The sequence below is a fragment of the Varanus komodoensis genome, unplaced genomic scaffold, assembly GCF_004798865.1.
Source record: "Varanus komodoensis strain SLA01 unplaced genomic scaffold, ASM479886v1 scaffold46_3, whole genome shotgun sequence".
Taxonomy (NCBI): Eukaryota; Metazoa; Chordata; class Lepidosauria; order Squamata; family Varanidae; genus Varanus; species Varanus komodoensis.
The window spans coordinates 698524-716130 of record NW_025336044.1 but is presented as its reverse complement, the minus strand read 5'-3'; the positions used below and the strand labels follow the sequence as shown (position 1 = coordinate 716130).

The following is a 17607-nucleotide window of genomic DNA, read 5'->3' as shown; positions in this document are numbered from 1 at the left end:
CACTGTCATTTGGTTCTGCCTGAGAAATGATTGCCCACCGCTGCGCTGATCAGCACAATCCCTTTACAGTTTCTCCCCCTTAATTTTTCACCATGCTACAACTTGGAGGAAAGTTTAAGAGCCTGATTCTTTTACCTTGTAGTTCAAAGAGAGAACTTGCATCTGTTGCTGTTTCTGAAGGTGCCTGGGTAATAGGTCTCAGATATGACCTGTAACCTTTTAATATAGAGGCCATGAAACAGAGAAATGCCTCCTGGATTTCCACATCTAACAGGTGCAGTTTTGATCCTGAATGAAAATCATAATCATTCATAGCAAGCTCCATTAATGCATCATCTCTTGGTCTTTGTTGCACTGTGAATAAAAATAAGGCTGATGTTTGGAAACTTTCTCATGTTAACAGTTCATTTTCCACCCTGCTGTACAGGGCTAATTTCCCCCCCTACATTCATTATCTTACCTTGTTACACTGATGTTGCACCACACTTTCGGGGTATGGTTTGAAAGTCCACAACATACAGACACTAACGAGGCAGGTTTAATTTTGCTTCAAGAGCTAATACACCAGAAAATTAAATATCCTAACTATCTCCAGCAACAGCCTAAATACTTCATTCTCTGGCTAATTTCTCTGCGACATGGGAATAGCCAAGCCAGAGGATCACCCGTTCCGTGTTCGCACTGGCTCCATGGAAGCATATCAACCAGCAGTATAAAGGTGCAGCAGAGGCAGAAAGATGGGGGGAATGAACAAGAAGCAGGAAGAGGGAGATTTGGCAATGCTCATGCTCCATCATGGGCTTGCTGCTAGTTCGCTTGACGTGTATAAATATATTCCACTGAATATAGTCTTTTAACTATGGCAAAGTAGCACACCAATCGTGAGACTAACATGCACGAAAAAGATGAGACAAGTGCATTTGCTTTTGCAGAATAGTAGTTGCTATGGAAACAATGGCAGAGTTGGTCTGGGTAAAACCTTAGTGACATTGGCACTGTGAAGGACAATTTACTGTGAAGGATTTTGAAATGCGTGCATCAGTTAATGCAATAACAAGCTTAATGGTGAAATCTGTCAGGGACCACTTCCACACAACTCTCTCTTATTTTATTGGCATTTGCATGAATACATTTATTCCATTTATAACCCACAATGCTTGGAGAAACTCAAGCATATGTGATTCTCATAACACTTTATGCTCACATCAACCCTGTGAGTTAGATGAGGGTGAGAGATGGTGACTGGCCGAAGTTCACAACTGAACTTTGTCACTGAATGGGAATTTGAAGCAAGCTCTCCCCGGTTCTAATCCAGCACTTTAACCACTCTCCCATACTGCGAGATCGCCAAATCTATTCCCATTCCCTCCATAGCCGTCCCTCACTCTTGTCCCCAGCTTAATATGCGATTTTTTGCTTGTTGTTTCTCACAGTGAAAACAGTTTAATATTCTATACAGTTTAGATAAGAGGTATTTCCATAGTCCAGACAGATGTAACTTTTAAACTACGGAATCTTCTCCTCAATTATAATTCTCATCTTTTGATTTTCCTCTTAAATTCTCTCAGTTGCAATATCCAAACTAAAAGATGTAATATGAACATATTATGCCAGTCTGCATCCAGTTGAAGTCCAGGCCCAGTTGAAGTGCTAGTATTAATGTTCAAAGCCCTAAATGGCTTGGGGACAGGTTATCTGAAGTAATGCCTTGCCCCATATGTACCTACCCGGACCCATTTGGGGGTTGTTCTCAGGGAACCCCCTTGAAAGGAAGTAAGCAGGGGGGCTACCAGAAGGTCCTTTTCAGTTGTGGCAAGCTTTGGAATGAGCTCCCCAAAGAGATACACCTGGCACCTACTCTATACTTTTGGCACCAGATGAAAACCTTTTTCATTTTCCCAGTATTTTAACTTCTTAACTTTAGCTTTGAAATTGCCTTTTATCTTGTACCATTGCTATGCCTCTGTGCTGATCTGGTTGCAATTGCTGTGGTCTTACTGTCTTAATATTTCTCTCTCTCTCTCTCTCTCTTGTTTGTGTGCTTTTAACTTGTGTTAACTGCCCAGAGAGCCTCGGCTAATGGGAGGTATAAAAATACTGTTGGTTAAAAGAAAAAGGAAAAAATGCAACTGTTGGTAGGAATAAGACATATCATGTACTTTTTCTGGAAGCTTGAAACTAACCTTGTCATTACATTCCTGAGGCTGTCACTTCTAAAAAGCATAAACTACTTCACATCTGAAAACATGGTTAAATAGCAAACCAAACTGTACGCCATTTTGGGGGCTTCTCCCCACTTACATTCTGCCAGCTGTTGATAGAGGTTATTTAAAGTGCTCATCAGGGTCTTGCATGGTTTCTTTGGCAAGATCTTCCATGCAACATTTCTCTTATCTCCAGGTCTAGAACAAGAAGAGAATTATTATGGGAAACATGTTCTTTCTGGAACACTTGATCACAAGCAAAGGGGCGTACCTAACCAAAAGGAGATTATCTGGTACAGAAATTATTTATAGTCTTGTTTTTAAATGTGCTGGCCGAAGTTTGGCTTCTAGCTAAGGGTCCTTTGCTGCTGATTCTTCATGCCTCTTCTTTACTCTGCTGCTGTTGGAAACCATGTGAGAAAAAGCAATCACTCCTCTCCCCTTTGCCCCCTTCTGTTAATAGTTCTCCTGCGCCCTCTTTGCTACCACACTAATTGCCTCACTTCTCACCTCCACTCCCACCCTTGCTGCATCCGGTGGTGGGCAGTGTCACCCGTATTTCCTTGAAGCACGTGATCACTGCTGGTATCGAAACCCTGACGTTTTGACTGCATGGTCAGAACAGTTAAGTGATATTTTGGTTTTGGCAAGGGTAAAGTTCAGCATCCAATTGGAGCCTCAACACAGAGAAATTGTAATGTAACAATGTTGCATCGTGGTTAAATTAGGTTGGGGTGCAGTTTATGCCTCAGGCAGAAGCAGTTAGGAGAGGGAGACATCCAAGAGCTCTGAAGGCGGCTGGATGCAAATAACAGGGGACACGAGGGGTCCACGGCTTTGCTCTTCTTCCATCATTTGACCAATCAGCCTCCCACTGGCAGGGAAGGGCAAGCTGGAGCCAGCACATCTCCATATTGGCCTGCCTCCAGCTAAGATAAACTTCTTAGGGATTTTATTGAAGCAATATATACAGATCACAAATCATAAATGATATACACAGGGGGAGAGCAAGAAGAGGCTCAGTTAGTTCATTTCCTTCTCCAACCATTATCTGATGATCTTCCCGTAGCTATTCTAGTAATACTTTGGCTAGTTGCATTAGATTTCTGCACTAAAGTTCATTGAGCAGTGCTATGAATATCATCTTGCAGGGTTAGGAAGTCATTTTGCTTTCCTCATGGACTGGACATGCAGGTCAGTGGGTCTGGCTTTCCAGGGGTGGGCTGCTGCTGTTTGGCACTGCTTTGGGGTTGGACAGGTTATGTCACAACTGGCGCTTCAGGCAGGTACTTTGGCTTGAACAGAGGCTGGCTCAAGGCACTGCACAGTTACTAGCCCAGTGCAGGTAGTTGTTGCCAGCAATTATCTCCTGATTTGGGGAAGGGGAGGGCTATGAATTCGCATTTACAAGCCACTCCTTTTCTGGGTCACCCCAGAAAATGTCATGTTGGGTGATACAAACTGCCAGTCTGCAGCTACTACGTAAATACCCTCTCTCTGATAATAATGGACATTCTCATTCAGTAAAGGTGTGATCTGTTTTCTATCAAGTTCTTGGGGAGGGGTGATTCTTCTACTACCTCAGTCTACCTGATAGGTGTACAATTGGTGACTTAGTAATTGTGGGCTGATCCCTGAACTCAAAACAACATTTTAAAACAAGCTAAAACATTTCAGAACCTCAATCAAAAACACAATGATAGATCATGCATTTGAATGGAGTTCAGCTTTTGATAAAAGCTAATTAAGCTACTGATAAAACAGAGTAAAAGTATACTAACACTGCAGAATGGTTTAAAATCACTCTCATTTTCGAGGGACCACAGGTAACTGTAGTTGTGCGAAGGCTCTAGGAATTTCTCATCTAATTACTGTTCCTAGGAATTTGTAGGAAGGCTCTAGGAATTCCTCACCCAATTACTAATCGATAAGATAAAACTGATTTGTCTAACATATCTGTGTGTGTTTGCATGTGTGTGTGAGGAATGTGAATGTACCCTTAAATGTATCTTTGATTAATGATGTGGAAGTTCTTCTTTCCATTTCCTAGACAGTATCAGCTCTTCCTTCAAAGAGAGGGAAACTACACTAAGACAGAATTACAAATTGAAATCACTTAAATCACAAGCAAAACCGGAACTTGCTCAAAAGATCTGCTTGTTTGTTCACTTACCAGACTGTTAAAACACATTTACTTCTGCAGTTTTCTCCCTTACTGGAAACTATGAATGTCAAGACCAAGAACTGCAGAAAATTATCCCAGTTTTACTTTCAGACTGTACAAGAAGCATCCTTAAAAAGCACCTTTAGCTTTATGAGCACCAACTCTTGTTTTTAGGAAAGTCAGCTGATTTTAGCAGCTCCGAGAAGACTGGTAAAAACCATCCTACATTACTTAGACAATTAATATATTCATGTACTGGTAAAAAGAAAATGGTTGAGGAAACCCACAGGTCTAAGTGATCTCCTAATGCATTATATTCCTATTCTTACGGCAAAGAAAAGTGCGAGGAAAAGCTACGGCTGAAAGTCCATATATACATATTTATCTGTCGATGACTCTGGCAGCATCACTGTAGCTAGAAGACCGTTCGGCCTACGCATGGAAGATGATCCTGCAGGTCTGGAATTCAATATGCAGCCTTAAGCAAGTAATGACACTCTCAGCCTCTGCCTTACTTGGAGCCAATACTCATCTATGCGACAGGAACCCTTTGAGGATCACCAAGACAATATACGAGCAGAGATCTAAACACTTGAAAATGCAATGTGGGTTCACAGCAATTGCAGTAAGTGTAATCTGCCTGGGTGAATGATCCCTTGCAGATCTGATGTCATGGATCAAATGCTCACAGCCTCAGTCGCAATGCTTTTCAGCGGACAAGGTTCACGGGTGTAGCTGCAAGTCGGCCGATACTGGATAAGTGATGTACGCGCCAATTTAAATGGACTTGTAATTGTTTTCTTTTGGTAAGGTGTGGGATGGGTGGGGGAGAAACCAGTTCTGTACCAGCAACTAAATTATGACAAAATGTTATAAACAAGTACTGAATGCTTACTGTGAAATTGTGTTTGTATCTAGGTCAACGCAGCTAACATCTGGTGGAGGGTCATAAAGGTCAAAGTATCTTGAATCGATTCCTACTATGAATGGACATGGTGCGCTCAAAACATCTGCCAGGGCCAAGGGGCAGAGAGGAATGTACGGGCACGGCCAGTGGAAAGGAAATATCATCTTAAAAAGAGAGAGAAGAAGAAATGCATTGTATATAAACAAACAGATGTATTTCAAGTAAATAACCATTCCAGACCATTTCCCACATATTAAGCACTTCCAGCCACAAACATCAGCTTCCTTTTTGGTCACGGAAACTTAACTAGCAGCTGAATCTTGTGAGAAGTGCAATCATTCCTTTCCTTTAAAATGTTGCATACTTTGTTTAGAACTTTCTGGAGGTTTGCACCCAAGTATCATTGCAACAGTGTGAAACTAGATGAAAAACAAGGGAGAAAATGCTGAGGTGAAGATGGCAAACACCCTCATGAGCCCATCTGCACAAACATCCTTAGAAGGGAAGTGCAGAACAACAAACAAAGTATTTAAAACTTGACACTCAGCGTGTAACAGAGGCCTGTACTCAAACAGCAACTGGGGTTTATACAAGGGGCTTGCGCTAACTCAGTGGAATTTTTGACTTTCTTTCTTTGAAAAAATGACCCTCAAGCCAATCCCACAAACCGCATTTGATACACCCCTGCAGTCTGACATACAACTTGTGTTCCAACAAAACAATCTGAATCCCTTGGTTCATAAAACCATTTTTCATGTAGCTGAGGATGGATCCTTGCAATGGTATTAAGTGTACAAACACATTCTGGCCATTTTACATCTGAATAAATAAAGCAATTTATTTATTATTTACATAAACTAATAAATTGAGGATAGATTTTAGTCTCTAGAACTTGGACACTAGAGCAACAATTAACCTTCCCCCACCCACAAATACTTTTCAACTGGGTAGCATTTAAAAACAAATCAACAAACGCTGCTTACAGAGACAAGTGCTTCTGTTACACTGGTAAGCACAGAAGGCCGTAAAGAATGGATAAGGATTTTATGCTCAGTCACTGCAAATACAAGGAGGGTTACCGCATTTTCAGGCCCAAGGTTCTGCAGAAGGGCAGTAAACTTGCCACCACTATCATATAAAGAAAAACAAAACATGATTAGTACTATTTATCAGTTATAGCCTTGTTAGATAGATTGTGCTGAGAGATTCTGTCTGGTCACAGTCATCCGGTACGCAGCCTTGCAGCTGAACAGGTATTTAACACAAGTTTCCTTGATTTAAGTTCAACAGCACAAACACAGTAACTTTAAAATTGCACCGAACTTTTTTTTATAATAAGTTTTATTCAAAATAACCCTAAAACAAAAGAAAACTAAAAACAACATCAGTCATCAGAAACATCGGACCTGCTGGATCAGCCCTCACATTTTTTTCTATTTATGGTAACTTAAAAACATATTTACATCTGTACGAAGTCCCGTTTCTCTAGCCAATAATAAAAAGAATCCCAAGTTTGATAGAAAAAAATTGCACAGAACTTAAAACGGGTAAAGGAAGCAGCTTTTTATCTGGTACTGCCACAACTCTTTCCCTTTTGAACAAAATTGTGCACAAAACAAAAGTGGCTCAAACTCAGACATAATTACCCACAATTGCTGGCTTATCCGGGTGAACAAACCTTTCACACAAGTGGGTAAAACAAACCAAATCTGAATGTTTCATCTGACATCCAAACCTGAACCCCCGTATTATTGCTCCCAGATAAGCCAGGATTTGTTAGCCAAACAAGAAATCTTGGTTTATGCTTGGCTCACAAGCCTGGTTTCTCTAGGAGCCAGAAACCAGAAGCCTGGATATAGATAACTCACAAAACTTTCCATCTGTTCTGTTTTACCTATTTCATGAAGGGATAAAAGTTTCAAGATATTTAGAGTTTTTAGTCTAAAACATCTTCACTGTGAGACAATTGTTTTAAAAAGAAGAAAACTAATTCTTCTTACCCCAAATGTTTATTATTTTCTTGTTGCCTCACATCATTAATTTCTCAGTTGCCTCTCCCATCTCTCAGTACATGAGCTACTGAAAAATGCATGCTTTTACTTACCTCAGTGGCAAAGGCGATGATACAGGCTGACTGAGAATCAGACTGTCATGTGGGGATAGCTGTAAGAATAAGCAACTATTTTAATATTTAATTAATATTTTGGGCATAGGGTATCACTTATGAAAAATCAGAAAAAATCACTATCTGATAGTACTGCGTTCACATGTGAAAAATATAGCAATGGTATGCACAGAAAATAGCTATTAATTCATAAATATATTTCATAAATATCCCTGCTATATATTCCATTTTGACTTTACAGTATATTTGGAAGAGGGTGCTCAAACGGCAAGTATACGCAGGACGAATTCAGTAAGCTTCACCCTGCAGAATGCTGTGGTCACGCACAGGACGACGGGGGAACGCTTGGTGACAGCGGTTTCTTGCATTGTTCCTACATCAATGATGTGAGGAAAAGTTCTACAACTATCGGCTATCTATTGGTGGTGGTGGTAGTTATTCATATTCTGCCATTCCGGATGAGACACCCAAGGCAGCTAACACCAATAATATACAAAAAGCAATATTATTAACAATACATAACAGGACAAAAGGAAATCGACACATATATGGTTTACTCATGTATCTTGAAGATTTCAGCATCGAGTGGCAAACTGTGTATGTGAATGAACTATCAAAGACTGAGTTTTGGTATCATCTGAGATGCATTACTTTTCAATGAATCAGCCGACACATTCTCCTATAGTCATCGTGTGACTCCACAAGTGATATATAAGCATGCATAAACCTGTTCAAATGTCAATGCTTGAACGGACAAGCATTAATTTAAACTTACCTGGACCAAAATTCTTGGCCTCTGTGGGGACGGAAAAGGAACTTTATGCATAAAATGGGAAATGTGCCTAAGGGAAAAGAAATAACAATTTCAGATTAATACAAACAGTGATTTGAAGGTGTCTGGTCACATCTGCGCAAAAGGCCAAGCCCAAATCCTTCGGAATCCTCGTCTCACATTCATGAGCAAGTGTGCCGTGGCTTCCACTCCGCCCCTCTTGCACATGGCATCAGGAACCAGATCCCTAGAAAAGCTCTGTGTTGCATCCAAACCCAGACCCTGCTTTGCTGAACCTCTAACAAGTCTGATCCTGGGAGCCATTTCAAACCCTGAATTCAAACTCTGGCTGGACTGCTTAGTTTAGGCACTGCCACTTGCAACAGAAGCACGTTCTGGACAGCCCCGGCTTCATATTAGGTGTGAAGACAGCCTCTGTAAGAAGAGGCTGCATCAGCATTCGAAAAGAATCAGGTGAAAACAGTTCAGCAAACTGGCACCATTCAGTTACGGTTGGCTTACTTGCATGGACCTTCACAGAGTGCCCCTGCCTGACCCATGAAGCAACGGAGTAGGAACAAGCTGTGAAGGATAACCTGGCAAGTAAGTTAAACAGTGCTTTCCTGCCTCCCCATGCTCTGGCTAATCATTCGTGGCAGGCTGCAGCCTCCAAAAGGGCAGGGGAGACCCACGGCTGTTTCCAGGGGAAGACAACTTTTCCCTTTCGCCTACGCATTAGGCATAATGATTTGATTTATTTTAATGTATATTGTTATAGTTCGTTATGAATTACTTATTTAATTTCTGACGTTAAGCTAGTGGCTGTATTTATCATGTTGTGTGTGGTTATATTTTATCATGAAATGGCTTATCTATTATTTTACATGTTTTATTAACTATTTTATTACTGTACTGTATGCTGTTCTAGCATTCATAAGCTGCCCAGGGAACCTTTGGGTTCTGGGGTGGCACAGATTTGGAATGAAATTAATTAAAATAATAAGATAAGATAAGGAAAATGGGTAAAAATATTCCACAGTACTTACTTTTCAATGGGCAGAACATGTGGACCAGAGATGGAATAACGATACAGAAAGGTAAGAAATTTCTTGAAAACATCAAAGAATGGCCAATGAGAAAGCAAGCAAATGCATTTATTAGTCTGGACTGTTTTGGAGCTAGTGAATTCTCCATCAGGAGTAGCCACAAAACCCAGCTGAGATTTCTGCTTTTCTGTGAGATTTTCCTCAGAATATGTTTCATAGAACTGAATAGCAGCACCATAAACCTGCATATAATAATAATAATAATATATATATCATTTAGCCACCAATACTCTTTCTGTATCTTTCAAATGTTTATTTTGTATGCAAAGAACTCCAAATGACCTACATTTCTCATACAGTTTTACTTTAATGTACTGCACTTCTTGGAATAAATATAATAAATATACATTTACAAGCTCAGAGAAGTAAATATTGAATAAAAAGCTGCTTCTCTGCATGCAGCATCATAGCTCTGGGTGAATGAGCAAGGCACATAAGCAAATAAAGCAAGCAGAGGTGGGGAGCCCACAGTATCTCTGGCAGTTCCACACTTTCGTTCCCCAAAAGTTCTCCATGAGAGGAGGAGGCACAAAGCTTTCAAGAGGTAGCCTAGGAGAACGGAAAGCAAGGAAGAGAAGCGCAAATCTGGCACTCAAGAATTCTTTGAAAGTATGATTTGGATGGAATCTACACTCTTAAAAGATTCTCTGTTTCTGTGTCTATGGCATATATAGCAGATTCAGCTAATGCACCAGCTGAACTGGGGCCTTCTGTTTCTGGGCCTTCCCAAAGCAAAGCAGGCTTCTCTCTAAAACCAAATGTGGACCCAGAATGTAGCTTCATTCCCAACACTACTTTGAAAAAACAGCACCTTTTGCAGAGGGGGAGGGGGGCACTGAGTGATTGAGAGCTCTGCCATCTAATCATAGGGCACATTTTGCCAAGACTCTGCTAAATCAATCACTAAGCTTCAGAGGAGGGTCAGGATGGGACCATGAGATGGACAAACTTCCAGTGCTACAAAGCTGCTGAATCAATATGAGCAGAACCAGCCCCTTTTCTGAAGAGCCAAATTGGGCGCGAAACTTGTGGTCAGTGCACATCCCTAATACACGTTCTTGGTACCCGAGAGAGAAAGGGAAGAAATGCAGATGGCTATGAAGTAAGGAGCACGTCTTTGTACAAGAGAGAGAGAGATTTAAGATCAGCTTAAATCTAGCATTTAGTGGTACAGAGTTATTTCAGAAATGACTTTCAAGGCTTCTAATTAACGGTCAACCTCACTAAAGTGAAATAATTTTAAGTTGTACTTGAAAATTATAGCAAATTTAGCCATACCTTTTCTGCTGAAGCTCCTGTTAGTACGAATGTAGAAAATACTGGGAGAGGGTATTTGCTATTAGATGGCCAGCATTCAATTGTTGCACCCATTGGGAGACAAAAAAGTGGTACCGATTCTGGTAAGGGAAACGAATCATAATCTTCTTCTGGATATCTACATATTAAACCTAGAAAAAGAATTTTTCATGTTAAGGACATGAACTGTAATTTGTCAAATGCTTCACTGAAACAAACATATACTACTTCCTTGAGTTTTAGTCCATGCTCAGCCATAAAACACCTGGGTGATTTTGGGCTAGTCACTTACTCTCAGCCTAACCTACCTCACAGGATTGTTCTGAGAAAAAAAGGAGAAAAAGGAGACTATGTAAGCTGCCATGGATTCCTTGCAAGAGAAAAAAATGATGGGGTACAGTAGAACAAACACACGCACGTGTACACATGCGTGCATACACACTGCTTATGGTATTCCCATGATCTACAAACAAATAACTATATTTTCAGAAATATGACATTGTTCTAGAATTACTTATTTTTTTGGTGAAAACTTGCTGGGTCCTATAATCAAGGCATTCTTTTCTGGATACTCATATTCTAATAGCCAACTTAATAACAGATACTCTTGCCCAAAACTGACATCAATCTGAGTAGTATGCATTTTGGATGCTTTCAAGAGCCTCCTCATCATTTTTGCTTCTCCCTGTCAAAGCTGAATTTAATTCCTGTTGCAGAAGATGACCATGGCAAAATAGCAGTTAATTTGTTTGAGTTCATTTAGACATCTCTCATTTATTTGTGACATTGTCTGGAAATTGAAGAATATCTTTCACAGTTGTCAGCAAGTACTCAAGGAGAATATAATATATATAAATATTTAATTCAGTAACACTTCCAGTTGCTGTTTTTAATCCAGTTTTTTTTGCTGATGCTTGATTGTTCTATATTTTGTATGTTTTATGGTTGCTGCTTTAATCTGTTTATTGTTCTGACTTGCATTCTTTTTGTATTACCATCATCTCCACTAATACCGATCTTGGGTGGTCCAGTGCCTCTTAATTTAGAGGCAAAACAAGGCTTCTCAAAAATAGGACAGAGGTTTCTGAATGCTCCCAGGTATGCAGAAGTATATTCCTTTGTAAATTAAAAGGAAAGGAGACAAAAATAAAACAAACTGAGCTCAGGGGCTTCCATGAATAATGGAATGCTGAGGGTAGTTGAGACAAAGCATGTCACATGTCAAACAGCTTCTAGTATCATTGAGCAGGGAGAAATAAGGGACAGCTCAAAGCATTAAAAGCCTTCTGTCCACCCCACTGAGTTGGTTTCGGAAAAGAAGAAAACAAGCATTTTACTTCGCTAGGCAGCAATAAAATGTTAAGCTGGTCCCAAACTTAGTCCCATTCTATAACACAGTAGGAGAGGTCTGCAGAAGAAAAGGAGAGGAGGAAGGGGAAAGGGGGACGTTTTTATTTTCCCTTGCTCCTGGAACCTCATTACTGCAAGCCCTGAAAAGCTCTATAAGGATCATCTTCCATGCAGGCTAGAGCTCTGAAAAGCACTAAGTTTAGTGCAATAAAACCTCTGCAATATTTTGTTGAAAGTCCCCACTTATTTCTCCTAATTCAGAACTTAAGCAACCTAGTGCCTAAAAGTCTGGCAACAAGCAGGACCAGATCCAGGTCTCTGAGGGCAGTTGAGCAAGGCATCCTCAGTGAGTCCCCTTGCTCAGTCAATCTACTTGATCACGGCCATCAGCAGCTGCTGCTACTGATCCTGTCCCTCTTTCTCATCAGGGCTACCACTTGCCTGGTTCCTAGGCGGAGAGCCAGCGAGCAAGCAGACCCCAGCACCGGCTGCTCCCACTCACCACCATCATTGCCTAGGCCAGAGCAAGAGCCGGATGAACACACAGGTTACAGGAGTGCAAAGGAAGAGCAATTCACTTCTTCTTCTTCCTTCTCTTTCTCCTCCTATATTTTTATTTACTTAATTTATACTGATAATTTTAATCTTATATTTGTAAATCAATATATTTTTTGTATTTTGTAATTAATGGTAATTTATTATGTGCTATTGTATTTCATTGTATTTTATCGTGTTGTAAGCCGCCCCGAGGCTTCGGCAAGGGGCGGCATAGAACTGTTATAATAATAATAATAATAATAATAATAATAATAAAATAATAATTCCTATGGTGACTACGGGTCCTGATGGTTATGAGTGACCTCCAGTGTCAGAGACAGTAAACCTACGTATGCCAGTGCGCATGTCTGGTTTGCTGATTTCCTCTGGGCAGGAGCTTGGTCACTGAGTGAACAGAATGCTGGACTGGGGGACCCTTGATCCAACAGGGCTGGGTTCTGCTCTTGCCCCAAGAGGCACTGTTGGGCATGGGCCCTCAGCACGCAGATGACCATATCAAACCTCTGTGCCAAACGAGTGGTCTCTCCAAATGAGAACACAGCCGTTTCCATATACTTCTAGGACTATGCCGGTAGAGGTAAAACATACTATCTTTGTAAATTAAAATGACAATCTTTAAAAAAAAAAAGAAAACCTAAACCACAGCATGACTCTTTCTCTTTAGCATCCAGGACATTTAACAACTAAGGGATCCAATGAAAAGGGGTGGGGGAAGAATGGGGTAATGAAGGAGCTGGCCTGACTGAGATGCTAACATTAGGTGATGGACAGGAAACGTGAGCTTTTAAAAACTTAAAGGGAAGTTACTGCAAGAAGGAACAAGACTCCTTTCACTTTTCTCACTATTCAGAAATCTCTGGCTTCCTCCTCCCCAGCCAGTCTAAATTTGAGCCCCATATAACACATTTGGGGTTTCCTATTTCCATTTTTTACATCCTAGTATCTCCTCAGCTCCACAAGAAGCCCTCAAACAGTACTGCAGACTCTTGCTTCAGGCCAGCTGAAGCCCAAACAAAAGCAGTCATTTAAGAATCAGGGAACATACTGCAACATTTTGTAAACTGATATTGCAATCCTTTGGATTAGTCGGTGGATAATTTTAAAGTTAAATGAAACATGCACCATATAAAATGGACTGTGTTTCCTTATGTAACATTGTGAAGTTGGCAAAACATCAACATGAATTACAGTATCTGTGCCATATTCTATTTTACGTTACAGAAGTCACCACCAAAAAGGTGAAAATAGTAATGAGAATTAAGTAGAAGTCAAAAGCATTTCACATGCTGACTGAAAGAGAAATATAAAGAGGTAGAACAAAGGAATGTGTAATATTGGTCTGACTAGATTTTTATTACTGTAAACTCCTTTGAGATCACATGTTAATGGTTTGTGAATCATAGCTAAAACAGAGCAAGGACATCTTTTTAAAGTGACAACTGGAAAGCAAGACACCTGCCTTTCATGCACAATCGATTTTAATGAGACACCTATAAATATGGAACTGAAAAAGCAAGTCTCCTACCTCTCATCACCTCTGCCACTGAAAAATCTAGAATTCCATTTATCTCCAAATATATTTAGATGCATCAGATTTCCCTCCATGATGCTCAGCAGAACAGCATATGTGAAGTTCTGCCACTTAACCACTTCAATATTTCTGAGAGGTGAGCTGACAGGTAGTGCTTTCCCACTCCACACCCCTAAGCAGTGATTTTAACTCAGGATTAACTTAAACCAGGGGTCCTCAAACTTTTTCACCAGAGGGCCAGTTGAAAGGTGCCGGTGCCGGGTGTGGGCCGGAAAGGCGGTGCCGGAGGGGGACGCTGGCCGGCGCGGGGGTGGGGTGTGCAGGCACTGAGGCGGGGAGTGGGGCGCGTGGGCGCAGCGAGGGGAGGCGAGGCGAGGCGGGGGTGGGCACGTGCCGCGATGCAGCGGCGTGCGTGCCATGCAGCGGCGTACAAGTCCAAAACTATATCCTCGTGAGCAAGCTGCCGCCTCCCTGTGTGGGGGGCGGCAGGCGCACATGACTCGCGCATGCAGCACGTTGAAAACCTCTGAGGCGGGCCGGCTAAATGGCCATGGTTGGCCGGATCCGGCCCCCGGGGCCGTAGTTTGAAGACCCATGACTTAAACTCTGGTCTAAGCCCAGTACTCTGTTTACTGCACCCCCTGGTTCTATTACAGGCAGTATTACTGCTTTTACCATTCCTATAGCTCTTTATCAATCAGCACAATCCTATTTCCATAGAAACAAAATCAAATCAAGTAACCTGATATTTTCCTCCATGTATTGCCGCATACTGTACGCAATCCTATTAAATACTGCAGCATCCTTTTCAACTGGGCTTGCCCAGGCAAGCTCCAGCAGAAAAGAGGATGTGCTTTTGTACTTGGCAGATTGTACCTGTGTGTCTCCAGAGTATCCCCATCAACTGAGTTGTTTGTTTTAATGTGTAAGCATAGATAACACAGACTCATCCTGCATAATGTCATCCTAAGAAGAAACACTACTGGAACTCCCATTAATTCTAGTAGTGTTTTGCTGGGGGGGAGCAGTCCAAAGTTCTCTTGGATCCACAGAACTAAGTCCATGGTCTTTTGGATCCAGGCCATAATAAATTACAGTCTTTCCATTTGCCATTTCTTGGTCTTCTTGATACTACAGAAATTGCCTTTTGAGGCTTAACATCAGGATCGGGGCCTTATGTGAATATAAACCCAACTTATGTTGCCATAAAAGAATTATGAATATAGAAATGGTTTGTAGCAAAGCTTCTTCTACTGCAGCGGTCCTCAAACTTTTTCAGTACGGGGCCAGCTGAAAGGCTGCGGTGACTGTCTTGGGCTGGTGAGGTGGGGGTGCCTGGGGTGCTGTCGGGCGCATGGGAGGCGGCATCGGGTGCACGCAGAGGTGGCTCGCTCACTCAGAGATCTCCAGCGAGTCCAAAACAATCTCTGAGCGAGCAAGCCACTGCCTCCCCACCAGCGCTGCAAGGCAGCAGCAAGCGCACGCGCACAGGAGGCAGGCAGCAGCCAGATGGATGGCCATGGTGGGCCGGATTCATCCTGCGGGCCGTAGTTTGAGGACCCATGTTCTACTGCGTGTGATGAATAAACATTTTAAAACAATCTGCTTACCAGCTTTATACGATATGGTGTTTGTTTTTGCCACAGACTTCTTATAACACAAGTATACTGCTGATCCCCACTGCAAATGAAGGGAAGCATAGATTAATTAACTTACTCAATAATATAGAAACACAGAGTGCAGTGCTGTAATAAAGAAGCCTAAACAAGCCTGACAAGACAACTTGTATAAGATCAAATTCTGCTTCTTTAAAATTAGTGTGATTATAGTAATGACACATGGAAGCACTCGTGTGTCAGATGAAAGGACTTAACTCATGAGGTAATAACCTATTTTCCTGGGTGAGCTCTTTTACTTGATTCATACTGATATTTAAGTCTCTTATAACCATGCTGGAATTTCTTAACCTATAATTGTTCACTGTATAACCCCTTTTTAGCACAAATGTCATACAATTTCATAATTTTATACTAACTTCTGAATATGCCTGGCAACATACTTAGGGTAAATCAAAATGTATTGTATTCCATTAAATGTTGCCACAAATCCTAAATTCAAATGCAGGAATGAACAGAAGAGAAATTTATCAAGAAATATGTGTGGAGCAGAAGACATATTTGCAGTAGAAAGGGTAGTTTTCATGCGCTATCTGTACCACAATATGTAGAATAAATCAGATTTATGTGATTTTGTACTAAGGCCAGTTGTAATATAACAGTGGTTAAATGCACAATCCCTATTCAGATATAAAAAGGCTGGGAGTTGTAGACCTTCGTCTTAATGTGCATAGGATTGTGCCTTAAGTATAGACATAACTCATCCTAGAGAAATGATGAGCAACCTTCTTACTCAATGGCATCATGATAACTTCAATTTCCATGAAATCTTGTGAAAGCTCCCACAAATAAAAATCTTACAAGCTATTTCCATGAAGAATAAGCTCTGCTCAGAAAGTACATCTCAAGATTGAACACCTGTGAATTCTAACATTTTACTAACTTTATGAATCTTTTGAATTGAAAGGAAGAGAGTTCTGTAACCATTAGCATTATAAGAACTGTGTTCCACCTTCTTCCTACTGTACCTGTATGAAATGGCCCAGAGGAGGCAGTTCAGCTAGACCATTTGTGTGTAACTGGCCTTCTGTAGACCATCTAGAACAGAGTACTGTGAGAGTGCCAAGAAAGATGGGCAGATCAAATATGGACATCCATAGAATAAGTTACTAGGAGAGCCAGTGTGGTGCAGTGGTTAAGAGCGTGGGACTGGGACTCAGAGGATCTGGGTTCGAGTCCCCGCTCAGCCATGGAGCCAACTGCGTGACTTTGGGCCAGTCACAGACTCAGCCCAACCTACCTCACAGGGTTGTTGTTGTGGGGATAAGATGGAGGAGGAGAATGATGTTAGCTGCCTTGAGCCCTTTGCAGGAAAAAGGCAGGCTATAGATCGAAAAATAAATAAATAAATTCAAGCTATGAAGGCTGTGATTCTATGGAACTTAGACCTTGTTGTAATACCTATATAAAACCAACATTCTGAAATCTGAGTTACAAGAAACAGAAACCCTTTGAAGTAACTTCATCTAAAAGCCTCAACATATCAATGAATGTGAATATGAACATATCTTCAGGGACAGAGAGCAAATTCCTATTTATCATACCAATGCCACCATAAGCTAACCGGGCTATCCACATACAGATTTTAGTGTACAAGCATAATGCCTACGTAGTTGGATATGGTTATTTCTTTGAGGAAAGAAATGTATATAAGAATTTCTATTTATCATTGCACTTCAGAAAATCTAGATATAGCCGGAAGACCTGTATCATTCATCAAGTTATATATTAGTCTTCTAGCGGTATCAGTTTCAGAGATGTATTTTTAGGCCATAAAATTCTGGTTATGCTCATAGATTACTTTCAGGCATATTTTAAAAGAAAAATGAATATTCAGATTGACTTGTTTTTTATTGTCACCAAGAATTAGCCTCTGCTTTCAAAAACACCCCATTTGCTCTCTAATCTATTTTTCTAG

The 17607-nt window shown here is 41.0% G+C and overlaps 1 protein-coding gene across 1 annotated transcript in view; it reads right to left on the bottom strand.

Annotated features, from left to right (window-relative positions):
- DENND4A (DENN domain containing 4A) overlaps positions 1-17607 on the bottom strand; it is a 57460-nt gene that overhangs the window by 28830 nt on the left and 11023 nt on the right. The window contains exons 5-13 of the mRNA XM_044444996.1: positions 15624-15693; positions 10557-10726; positions 9219-9460; positions 8176-8242; positions 7380-7438; positions 6259-6403; positions 5264-5439; positions 2302-2402; positions 92-354 (exon numbers count right to left, since the gene is read on the bottom strand). Coding sequence (XP_044300931.1) covers positions 92-354; positions 2302-2402; positions 5264-5439; positions 6259-6403; positions 7380-7438; positions 8176-8242; positions 9219-9460; positions 10557-10726; positions 15624-15693 — 1293 coding nt within the window. The remainder of the gene's footprint in view (positions 1-91; positions 355-2301; positions 2403-5263; positions 5440-6258; positions 6404-7379; positions 7439-8175; positions 8243-9218; positions 9461-10556; positions 10727-15623; positions 15694-17607) is intronic.